The 12,288-nt window shown below is 41.0% G+C and overlaps 2 protein-coding genes across 2 annotated transcripts; both read right to left on the reverse strand.

Moving 5' to 3' along the window:
- Positions 1–248: 248 nt before the first annotated feature.
- echdc3 (enoyl CoA hydratase domain containing 3) lies at positions 249–3,718 on the reverse strand. The gene is made up of 6 exons (XM_030440675.1): positions 3,528–3,718; positions 2,292–2,413; positions 2,115–2,212; positions 1,825–2,025; positions 1,430–1,608; positions 249–1,150 (listed from the first exon to the last, which is right to left on the reverse strand). Exons 1-6 carry the CDS (start codon positions 3,662–3,664, stop codon positions 997–999), a joined length of 891 nt encoding a protein of 296 aa, XP_030296535.1. The 5' UTR covers positions 3,665–3,718; the 3' UTR covers positions 249–996.
- A 641-nt stretch (positions 3,719–4,359) lies between these two features.
- kcnj8 (potassium inwardly rectifying channel subfamily J member 8) lies at positions 4,360–10,303 on the reverse strand. The gene is made up of 6 exons (XM_030440674.1): positions 9,677–10,303; positions 7,875–8,023; positions 6,766–6,926; positions 6,534–6,673; positions 5,827–6,043; positions 4,360–5,675 (listed from the first exon to the last, which is right to left on the reverse strand). The coding sequence occupies exons 1-6, from the start codon at positions 10,021–10,023 to the stop codon at positions 5,427–5,429; spliced, it is 1,263 nt and encodes a 420-aa protein (XP_030296534.1). The 5' UTR covers positions 10,024–10,303; the 3' UTR covers positions 4,360–5,426.
- Positions 10,304–12,288: the final 1,985 nt, after the last annotated feature.

Genomic DNA, 12,288 nt, shown 5'->3' on the forward strand with positions numbered 1-12,288 from the left:
CATCAAAAACAAAAAAAACTAAAAGCCCTGTTAATCACGCACATTTCAAACAACAAAACATTAACACAGATTAATGAACCTCACAGTAAGATACTCTATTCGAATCCAGTTTCCATTTCTTGTAGTTTGAAGTTATTAGTAGTTTAAAATTAATGGGCAACCATAAGATCTAAACAAATAACAAATTTGAAATGATTTGTTGGCGCAAATAGGGGAAAAAATAATCTGCAAAAAAATACAACTGTTAACACCTTTCGTACATACTTTTTATTACACAAACTTGTATTAAACTTGTATCTTTGACATTTCATTAAAGGTGCTTTTTGTGAGAAAAAGTGGATTTTTGAGTCTTATTCCCAACTTGTCATATAGTGAAGCTCCGGGTTTCCCAACTTGTTAAAAACTGACTCTTTGAGGTGGCAGCCACCCTGTCCTACGATCCCAAAGCATCAGTTTTTGACGAGTTGGAAATGAATCAACTAGAACCTTTAAAGAACCAGATGTTTTCATGTTTTCTGGTATCTTTGGTGCTCATGATTTATTCGGGAAATGTTCATGTTCCTACGAGCCATGAAAGAGATTAAACTTTCACTCACCAACAAAGCCATGCAATAAACAATGTAGATTTTTACTTCCAAAAGTTCTACTGATTCGAACCATATTAACATTATTAAACATCATTTAACATCATACAAATACAGTGAGCAGCACGTATTCTCCATTAGCTTTATGACTCCAATATGTCATTAAACATCTTGAGTGTTCTGGGTGGTAACTTCCTTATTTCCACATTAAAGCTTTCAAGGCACAAAATTGTTTAGCAAAATGGAAGAAATCCTCAAGGAAGACAGGATCAATAATTCAAAGTTCAATCATTGTCGACTTGAAAATTACATATCAACCATTTACCAGCAGAACAGCTCATACATTAGCTTGGGACTGGAGCTAATTATTCCACACCAGTGACTGAAAACCATGTGAGTCTCCAACAGTCAATCAGTCATGAGCTTTTTCTGCTTTATTGCTCCACACTGGTTTGCGTTTCTCTATGAAGGCCCGGATCCCCTCCTGTCCATCTCTCAGAGCCAAGTTGTCAACCATTACCTTGGAGGCGGTGGCATACGCTGCATCTCGACCTTGAGCCATTTGTCTTTGGAGGACACAAAGGAGAGAAAAATACAACATGACACAGGAATCCTAATTATTATGAAAGATGTTTAGTTTTATCTATCAGTGCCCCATATTTTGTTTATCAGTGGAAATGACTACAATATTTACCTAAAAACATACTTCAGTAATTCCAGCTAACAAAAAATGCATTTATATCGCACTTGGATACAATTACAGTTCTTTTTTTGAACCCTCAAGTATCCCTGGACTTTACAAAAACAACAAAACAAAGAAAAAGGTGAAATTGTTCTGTCGTTACCTCTGAAAAGTGGCCTTGCCGAGGGCCACGACAGGTCGGCTGGCCTGACACACCCGCTGGGCGATGGCTAACGTCTCCTCCTCCAGTCGCTCTTCTGGCACCACCTTACTGACCAGACCGTGCAGCAAAGCATCATGGGAGGAGATGGGAGTTCCTGTGAACAGCATCTCCATGGCAACCTGGTAAAAAATAATGAGGCAGAGTATCAGTTAGGAATTGGTACTGGATCTTTGTAGGCAGCTGCCAATTAATCTCACTATATTGATTTGTTATTATTGGGCAGGATATTTCACACTTGATCACTGGATTTCACTATCATATCATTTTATAATCATAAATAAATTAAACATCAGTTAAAAACACACCTGAAGTAGACGAGTGTGTTCAGCTCTTACCTTCCTCGGCACGGCTCGCCCGATGGCCACCGCCGGCGTCGAGCAGAACAGACCCACGTTGACGCCCGGAGTGGCGAAGGTGGACTTCTCCGTAACCACGGCAACGTCGCAGCTGGCAACGAGCTGGCAGCCGGCAGCTGTGGCAACACCATTCACCATGGCGATGACCGGCACAGGTATGTCTTGTATCAGAGTCATCACCTGAAATACAAGAGAGGGTGAGTTATTTGTAAGAATAAAGCTCCTTGGATTAGAAGAAAGAAAAAGAGGAGACACAAGAAGAAACTCACCTCTGAACAGGTTTGAAACACCTTTGTGTGATACTCTCTGCCCTGAGTCGACGTCAGCTCCTTCAGGTCGTGTCCGGAGGAAAACACTGGACCTTTGGCTGACAACACACGCAGATATTACAAGGTTTATACTAGCATGTTTACTCTTAATCACATAAACTCAGACTGAGTAACTACCTGATATGATAATAACTCTGAGATCATCGCTGTCGACATCAGTGAGGATGTTTTCTCTGAGGGACTCGAGCATGGACAGAGACAGGGCATTCCTCTTCTTGGGATTATTTAAAATGATTCTCCTGGAAGAAGAAAAATACTTAACACTTAACGATGGTGTTTTGTCCATCTAAGCTTCTGTTTCACTTCACAATATTAGTGGTTTATGCTCTTCCAGAAAGGCACCAAACTCTGCTGTGACATTGATTCTGTACATCTTTCTGAAATTGTGCACAACAAACGAAGGAGATTAAAAGAATAAGAATGATCTGCAGTTTAGTAACTTTAAACTCAGTTTACTATGAATACTACAGACACTGTAGTACACTGTCAAAAGATTTAGCAAAACTTCAATCTGACTAGTACAACCTGTTTTACCAGAGAGATCGTGTTGCATTTCCTTGATTCATTTAAACCAAACTCCATTTAAAAACGTAGCAATTTAACTTGTAATTTCCTTTAGTCATTTACATATATACATAAAATAAGGCACACACCAAGAACAATAAGACTTAAGAGCTTTTTTTAATGAACAGTGCACGTTCTTTAACTGGGCATACACAGATTCAGTAATTATTCAGTAACTTAGCTAAAAATTGTAATACCCAAAATAAAGATAGTAATTTAGTGACTATTATCAGAAAAATAAATCAATTATAAAGGTACTCAAAAAGAGGGTATGCACAACAGCTGGCCAAGATGGTGCTATTTTACTGTTTAGCTTATAAACTTCTTGATTTCCAGATATTTAATTATTATTACGTATTGTAATTATTTGATCAGCAACTTCAGAGGCCTAAATAGTGCAATATAAGCACATGACACATGACATATAGTTGAGTGGAACGGATTATTAATTTTTTTATTTTTTGCTTGATGACACTCCCCGGACTCCGTAGCCTCTCATGCTGTCTTTTAGAGAGACATGTTTACTTAACTGTACGCTGACGCAGGTATCAATACGATCCAAACTTTGACATTTTATCACAAAAATATATTCTACACATGAATAATACGTATGCCGAATTTACCTCAAGACCTTGACATGTACAATGAAGTTCAATATGTACCAATGTAACGTCATGTTGTTGTTAAAATCTGTAATCTCTCCATAAATGCACAGTTTCTACCTGGGAGCACCTGCAGCTGTCAGGTAGTTCAGAAGGACAGACTCACGGACACATTTGTTTACTGCACCTGATTCCGTTGTTTTGCTGTCTCACTGTCAGCGGCTCCGCTTCAGTCTGAGAGTAAAACCGACTCCCTGTCAGCTGAGCTGATGTCCTGCTGAGCTGAAACACTCCGACAGCTCTGCACAACAACCTACGAGCCATGTTTCTCCTCGTAGCTTCACCTTCCCGCTTACACTTCCGGGTGCGGCGACGTCATCGACGCGTAGGACAGACCAAGAGCCAATCCAACCGCAAAAGAGCCAGGCGTTTAGAAATGAGTTTGTAAAAATAATTAAATGTACAAATTAAAATACACTTGTATACTTAAGATATATTATAGTATTATTTACTAAACATATTTGCTATAAAAGACCCGAATCAGAATTTTTATTTATTTTTCCAATCAACATTTTAATTTTATTTTAATAACATTTAGAATTAGCATTTTTAAAATTCCCCCAAAACATTTTTTCAACCTTTAAGTTTTATTTTTAACCAGATTTAAAATGCATTTTACAGTAATTAATTCAGAAGAGAAAAATAAGAAGCAAACATTAACTAACTCATCTGTAGAAAGTGGATACATTTAAATTAAAATCGTTTTTCCCCAAAAAATGTAATAAAATAGTATTTAAAATTAAACTCCACAAACTAAATAACTAAATGAAGCTGTAAATAAACCGTGAAAATATTCTTAAGGTGTTTTTTTCCCTTTTTGTGGTTCATATTTTACAGTAAACATTATAGCAGCATTATAATTTGGTGCAAATCTGCTAAATTTTTCACGTTGTGTTTGTACTATCTACTAAATGAACAAACTTCCTCACTTGGATCATTTGAGCAGATCGGACACAACATTCAGACGAAGTGAGTGCATTTATTCTCACAGGACACCAACGACACAATAAAGTGAAACACACACACATGTACAGTACAGTGATTGGTTGCCACTAGTTTCCACTACTGGTAGTTAAACTGTGACTTTAAATAAAGACTCAATGTTTGTAACTACTGCTTTTAATGATAATGAACAGAAAAACACTGAACAACTGAAAAAAAGAAACAAAAATCAAGAAATGTTTTTGTTTTGGTTCGTGTTCACTCGAGAGACCGTGTTCATGCCGCGGCCATTTTTCTCTGACATCTCACTCGACGAGAAGCTAAAATGTCGTGCTGCTGTGTTCCAGGTCGCAAGTTGAATAATCGTACGCAATCTGACTAATTTTATACTTTCAGCGCATCCTGATTGAACTGAAAAGACGTTAGATTGTGAAAATCCAGAGCAAAACTGGGCCGTGTTTCAGAAAAAAGCAACATATTTGGTTACCTATCAGCTTAGCAACAGCTAATGCTAGCATTAAACAACTTCGTAGCTAACAGAATAGTTTGACAGTGTTACACATTTAAATATGCGATTATAACTCTGGAACAAAAAGATGTAAAGACCTTTCATTTTCAGGACTTGTAACGATTCTTAAGCCACACCCACACACCAAATTTCACGCCAATACAACCTTTCTAGCAGAAGGTTATTGAATATGTTGTGTTACGGCCTGATGTCTCTTTGGATTTTCACTTTCCAGCAGCTCTTAGTCATCACGTATATCCTGGAAGACAGCAACACAACATTATCAAAGTCCGATATAAGATGGCCGCCGCGTGAATATGGTCTCTTAGCGCTGTCAAATGTTTTCTGAACGAGTGATGATGTCATCAATTTGAACAGCTAATTAAAATAATATCTACATTACTCCGTGAGTGTAAACACGGAGTAACATTAACAGTAAAAGTGTTGGGAGACGAGCCGAGATACGGCAGGAAACAGAAAAAGCACGAGTCCCATCAGAGCAGGAGAAACGCCGACACCCACAATCCTCCTTCCCACCAGGAGGAGCAGGCCGGCCAGCAGGAGGCAGGCCTCATGTCAGGTGACGGCGTTCAGGCTCTGGCCTCCGTCGGTCGGGGTGAAGAACTGGACTTTGGGCATGGCGAGCGCCGAGTTGTTCCTGCGCAGGTTCCCGCTGCTTCCGCCTTTGCGCATGGAGTTGTTGCGTCGCATGGAGTTCCGCTTCCTCAGCGAGTTCTGGTGCGACAGCTCACTCTTCTGGAGAGTCTGGATTAAGATGGACGGCTTCTCGTCCAGTTCTCTGGCGCTGCAGCGCGGCGTCGCCACCTTCAGGACCCACGACAGAACATTTAGAGACGTAAGCGATGTCAGTAAATAATGATTATTGATAGGTAACTGACTGATGTGTCATACTGTAAGAATAAAAAGTATTTAACAAAATAAAAGCATCAGTCGTATCCTGACTGATGGCTGGTACCTTGACTGTGTTACCGAACTTGGAGTAATCCACGGAGTACACGCCCTCCTCCTCTGTTACTATGGGAACGAAGCGGTGACCCCACTGGATCTCCTCGGAGACGTAGGAGGTGCGGGCCTGCGTGGTGATCCCCGTCGTCTCCACGACGCCCTCCAGGATGACGATCACCTCCAGGTCGCTGCACTGCAGCTCCATCGCCGACAGGTCGTACAGCGGGCTGACGGCACAGACAACTCGGTCATGGACGGCATTTGTAAAACACTTCTCTCTCTACCGTCTGCAAGATTGTGAAGTGAATTAAAAGTTAATAAGTTGTCATGTGTCAAGAGGTCATAAAACACAGCAGTGGGCTTTAACACAACAATTAACGGATGATGCAGCCGTGTCAGATTTAACTGGTGTTGCTTTAAAAAAACGAAGCGTGGATGTCTCATTTTGTTAAATATCTGCTGCCTCGAGTCTCTCCTCGTCACTAACTCGCCTCATCTTCTTGCAGTCTTATAGGAGAGGGCCTTAGACGTGAGGAGAGGAAGCAAGGAAAGGAGTCAAGGAAGTACAAGTTTGAGAGGTTTGTGTGTGTCCAGCAGATGGAGGTAGTGAGTCACACACAGTGTTCAGAAGAGATTCAACCAAAGAGTCGTCTGAACACTTTTCAGAGGCCGAGAGAAACGTGATGTAATGTCGCCTCGTGTCCTTCGTGTCTCTACCTGTTCTTGTCGATGATGTGGCAGATGATGAGCGGGGCGAGCAGGAACAGGCTGTTGCTCGCCACGGCGCTCTCCGTCTGGACGTCGATCTGATGGATGGGGATCACCTCGCCCTCCGGTGTGGTCGTCTTCCTCACCACCTGCAGGCGGATTACTCTCCTGATCAATCATGAGGTCATTTAAATCTTTTTCTGTGAGACTTCAGCTCAGAGGCGAACAAACAGACAGTCACCTGTAACCTGACGGTGGCTCCTATGATCATACTCTTCCTCAGATCTCCGATACGAATCATAAAACACAGTCGGTTGTTTCTGACGGCGATCACGGCGTGACGGCTGAAGATCAGCGTCTCCGCTCGACGGTTCGACTGAGCCGTCTTCATGAAGATACAACCTGAGGACGAGACGAGACAAGAGATCAGAAATTTTAGATTTTGTGGAATGTAACTAAGTACATCGAGTGTTGTACTTTGTGGTACTTGTACTTCACTTTCTGTTTGTTCCTTCCTACTTATGTCAGAGGAAATAATCTACTTTTTACTTCATCTGTAAGCTTTAGTTACTAGTTACATCAACTTTTATTTTAATTGCATCGTCTCCTTGTGGCGTCGTCCCTCGCTCAGAGGATGCGAGGAAACCACAGGAGGAGAGAAGAAACGAAGAGGAAACTTTCCTCTGAAGAAGAAAACGACACGAGGGAAAGAGTCTGATCACAGCTGGAATATCGAATAAAACCATCTTCGCTCACGCTCACTTTCTTACACTCAGATGTGCATGAAAAACCATAAAAATGTTGGTTTCTGTTATCAGTTATTTTATCAGTATCGGCCATGAGAGTCTGGTAATTATCGTACTTATCGTATCGGCTGAAAAATAATCCATATCGTGCATCCGGAGGCTGAATGTTTCAGGGACGATGACACAGTGTACATATCAAACCCAACGCTCAGGACTTTAATCAGTCGATGAGGGAAACTACAGATCATGAAAAGAAAAATGTTTCTGATGAATATAGAAAGTTGTTTGTTGTCTTTTTGTTGCTCTGAGACTTTTAACTAGATCATGAATCAGAAAAAACAAAATAACCGATCAAGCCTAGGAGCAGGTACTCGTGAATTTAATGAACCTCCAGAGATGTTTTGATGTATCAGCTTCAGTGTCCGATCAATAACTGATAACTGATATCCTCACTTCTTATTCCCCGGAGCAGAGAAAAGAAGAGTTTGGGACGGCGTGCAAGATGGTGAACCGGTCCGAGACTCAAACTTTATACTTTTGTATTTTTACTGGAGCAGCTTCAGTCGGACCTTCGTCATCCTGTGAACGTCGTCTTGAGTCTCACCGAGCATGACGGCGTTGACGATGAGTCCCACGATGTTCTGCATGATGAGGAGGGTGATGGCCGTCGGACACTGCTCCGTTATCATCCGCCCTCCGAAGCCGATGGTCACCTGAACCTCGATGGAGAACAGGAAGGCCGACGTGAACGACCTGGAGAGAGAAAGAGTCAGAGAAAGAGTTTCTGTTTGAAGGCAGTTTCAGTTTCATTCTGTTTCAGGGCCAACTCTGAGCTTCTGGCAGACTTGATGGGAAAAGCAGCTTTAAATGTTTCTGACGTTTAGTGAATCCATCTTAAATCACTCTGACCCTTTCTATGAGGACGCTCGCTCCCTTTTAAGGCAACATTTTGTTTCTATCTGGTCGGTTATGAGCAGACGAAACATTCACAAAGCAGCAGTTGCAGCTGTTTGACGTTGCTTAAGACGCATTCAAGGATATCATTTATTTCTTCTTATCTTCACTTCTTATGTGTGTTCAAGGATATGAATGGGAGTGATTGGAAGGATTAATCAGATCCTTGACTTGAGTGAAAAATAAAAGCATCACAAGCTGAAATTTGTCCCCTCCGACTGAAGAATCAATTATTTACAGTGATGCATGAATGTCAGAGCAGCAGTTTACTGTTGTAGCTGCAGGAAGTTGAGCTACTTAATAACTTTATATATGTTTATATGCCCAGTCGTTCCCAACCGACCAATCGTCGTGTGCAGAGAACGAGCAGCATGCGGCTGGTTAGCAGGAGAATGGGCTTTAAATTAAACAGTTTAGTGGAATATTTTATTTGGTTAACAAGGCTTTTATTGTGAAATATTAACAGGAACGTGTTGCAGAAGACTCATCGACTATGTGGACGTCTTTGAACGTCGCTTCTGTCGTCTGTCGTCCAGTTTCACCACACTGAAGTTTTATTTTGTTAAGTTAAATTGAGAAAAATGAAAACACGGTGAGTCACAGTTGTCCTGATGGACTGTAGAGCTGCTGCACTCTCATTCACGGTTACTTTCCTGTGACATCTGGTGGTGAGATCAGGTATTACCAGTCCAGTCTGGTGGATTTTGCTCGTCTGGTGTCTCTGGAAGCCCTTGAGTTCCCAAACTGATTTGAAAATAAGTTATTTACGCTCCTTTTTGAGTAAAAATCTTCACTGTAGCTGCTAAGTTACGAGCAATGAGGGTGTTGATAACGTCTTTTCAAAGTAATTTGGGATGGAGACATTTCTGTGGGTGGTTTTTAAACAAGTCTGGAGCCACCTGACTCTCCATCAGCATGGAGGGAGAAGATGATGACCACATTTTCATTTTTTGGTTGAACTAATCTTTTAATCTGAACTCTATCAGTTTAGTTAATGTGGTGAAGTCAAAGTAAAAAGAAGCAGGAAATGAAAACACTACAAGTACTTCAAAGTTGTACTCGCACAGTGTCTGAGTAAACGGAGAGTCGGGATGAAGGAAGGAGGACTGAAGGAAGGGAGGAGGTGCCAAACTCTCCCTCCTCCTCCTCCTCCTCCTCCTCCTCCAAACTTTTCTTTATTCCCCCTGAAGTTATGCGAGCAAGAGTTCCCTGACTTCCTGTCATAATTAATATCTGTCTCTCCCTCTCCACCTCTTCCTCTTTGGAGTTTAAAAATGGAGGAAGAGAAGAAGAAGAAGAAGAAGAGGGGGAAGAGGAGGAGGAGGGTGGGAGTGAAGGATGGATGGAAATGTTTTTGTCGCAAATTAAACAAGTTTAAAGTCTCATCAAACACTCGTTCACAATCTAAATTCCACCTTTCATGAAGATTAAAGCTGTCTGAGTGTTTCTTACTTGACGTCGGTGACGCAGTGGGTCCCGTTCTGCCGCTCCGGGTCCAGGTCTCCGTGCGCAAACGCCACCAGCCACCAGCTCATGGCGAACAGCAGCCAGCTGCTGACAAACGTGGTGGTGAAGATGACCAGCGTGAAGCGCCATTTCAGGTCGACCAGCGTGGTGAACACGTCCTGCAGGAAGCGGCCCTGCTCGCGGATGTTCTTGTGCGCCAGGTTGCACGAGCCGTTTTTGGCGATGAAGCGCGCTTTGTTCACGCGGTCCCTGAACACCGGCTTGCGGGGCATGCGGGAGGCGAGCCCCGGCAGCCCGAACTCCTCCGGGATGATGCTTTTCCTCGCCAACATCTTCTGCTTCTCCTCCTAAAAGGTCGAGAGAAAAAATCAACTGCTTTAATCCGACTTCAGTGCGTAATTACGCACGGATCCAACATGTCCACCTGCAGGAAGCGAAGGCGCACAGGCTCGTCTCCTTCTGTTTGGGGATGTTTGGGAGCGCGCCGCCTCTGCTCAGCTCCTCTGAGGGCTGGGACGGTCTCCTCTCTCCTGTTGACGTAGTCCAGCTTCCAGAGTCCAGACCGGCTCAGACCAGGACGCTGCTGCTGCCTTCACGGACTGAGCAGGGACCGTCGGAAAACACGTTTCAACTCAAATCAACCGAATCAAAAGCTTCCATTAAAAACACTTTTCTCAACCAGTGCACATTTACATATTCTCTTTAACCCCTTAATTATTAATTCAAGGTCATCAAATTCACTTTATCTGCACTATAATTGATTCATTTTACGCGCATTTTCACATAAAAGTTACTTTTTAGATGGATTAAGGGTCCCAAGCAGAACAAAATGAACCTACAGCAGCTTTTTATGACTGATAACATATAAATTAATTCATTTAAGTTTAAATTTCAGCTTTTCATAGTTTGCAGCTGCGCTCAAGCAAAACAGGAAAGACTGTAAGTTTAATTCTTAGTCTTTTATTACTCATTTTTATACACTTTTTAAGTGTTTTCAGAAAATGTTTAAATAGAAAATGTGGAGTTATGGCAGAGAAAAGCATTAATAATAAATAAAATAGACAAGATCAGCAGTGGAAGTATTAGAAAAATAAGATAAATGTTTGTCCAGTCCACTAATTATTGATTTAAACAAATAAATAAACACATTTACACTCTCTAAACACTCTAAATATAGAATAAAATGTCAGTTGTTGATAAATTTAACATAAAAGTCAAATAAAACCTTAAATTTGACTTGTATTTGTGCTGGAATGTTTGTTTAGCATCTCAATAACTGCAATAATTACATTTAAAAAAAGAAAAGAACCACTTTAAAATACAATTCTACCGCTTTTGTCAAAAAAAGTAAATAAACCACATCTGTAAAAAGATGTAATGTTCATTAAATAGTCTAAAAAAATTAGCTTTATATATATTTTTTGCATAATCCCTGTTGGTGTCACACGTCATTATAATGTTTTAATGTATTTTATTTAAGTGTTTTTAAGAATAATCTACAGAAATATGAGACTTGGCCACCAGGGGGCGCCAGTTAGCAACATATTGTCCATCAAGTGTTGAGACGAAGAAAAGATTCACTTGCTTTTTTTCACTCAAATCCATTTTTATTATCAGTCCAAGTGTAAAAAACATGAGGCACACACATAATAATACGTTTTTCTATATATGTTTTACAAATTCTTGGATATACAGAATGTACAAAAAAGTCACGAAAAGTCTCTTTTTGTAAAAATGGAGTCTGGTTTCATTCTTTAACAGTCGAATACAAAGAAAAACTGTCTGCATAGAAGAAGAGTTCACTCCGTGTGGCTGAACATGCAAAGAAACTGCCGGCAGGAAGATGAACGCCTCTTTACGTTTGTGTGTTCCCCAAAAACTGACGATGGGAAACAAGTTAAAACAGAGTCAACGAAAACTTTAAGATGAAAATATGATGCTTAAAAAATCCTGTCAAATCACTTGAATCCATCTTTTCCTGCGTCCTGAGCTACGGAAGCTGAGAGCGGCCAAGATTGTTATAACTTTATTTTATATTTAAGACACAATGATCATTTCTTCCATATGTTCTGTCTTCTGTCTCTAAGACAAAGAGAGTTTGGGGTTCACAAGGCAGCAGTGTCCAGACACACACACACACACACACTTGCACCTGTCAACTAAACACCAAAAGATTTATGAGATGTTTCTCGAGGCCGGGACAAAAAAGGCAGCTGAGTCAGAATCAAAGACGACTCGGTCATTACGAGAGGAGAAGATGGAGAAGATGGAGGAGTGATGAAATGAAAGACACAGACGGAGGGAGGATAAAGATCGAAGTTTAAATGTTGAAAAGAAGAATATACTGCAGGTGCGTCTCCAGTCACCACACGGACGTTTGATAAATCACAGAACGAGTTGTGAAACTTCTTGAGATGAAACATCTGCCGGTACAACATTTAAAAGAATCTATTTGGCGTTAATTCTGTACAGTATAAAAGCATTTAAAAGTCTAAATATGATGGATGAGTATGATACAACGGGACAACAGCAGCGCTCCCACAGAGACTTGATGAAATGTGAATAAATCTGCTGTTGATTTGCAGTTTGAGGGGCTG

Source organism: Sparus aurata, chromosome 14, assembly GCF_900880675.1.
Source record: "Sparus aurata chromosome 14, fSpaAur1.1, whole genome shotgun sequence".
NCBI lineage: Eukaryota > Metazoa > Chordata > Actinopteri > Spariformes > Sparidae > Sparus > Sparus aurata.

Coding starts and splice junctions, on each gene's coding strand:
- echdc3 (XM_030440675.1), bottom strand. CDS start 3,664: ATGGCTCGTAGGTTGTTGTGCAGAGCTGTCGGAGTGTTTCAGCTCAGC. Junction 2,213..2,291: donor CAGAGTTATTATCATATCAG/GTAGTTACTCAG, acceptor GTGTGTTGTCAG/CCAAAGGTCCAGTGTTTTCC. Junction 1,609..1,824: donor GGCGAGCCGTGCCGAGGAAG/GTAAGAGCTGAA, acceptor ATTTTTTACCAG/GTTGCCATGGAGATGCTGTT.
- kcnj8 (XM_030440674.1), bottom strand. CDS start 10,023: ATGTTGGCGAGGAAAAGCATCATCCCGGAGGAGTTCGGGCTGCCGGGG. Junction 6,927..7,874: donor CGTCAACGCCGTCATGCTCG/GTGAGACTCAAG, acceptor TCTCGTCCTCAG/GTTGTATCTTCATGAAGACG. Junction 6,044..6,533: donor CACATCATCGACAAGAACAG/GTAGAGACACGA, acceptor CTGTGCCGTCAG/CCCGCTGTACGACCTGTCGG.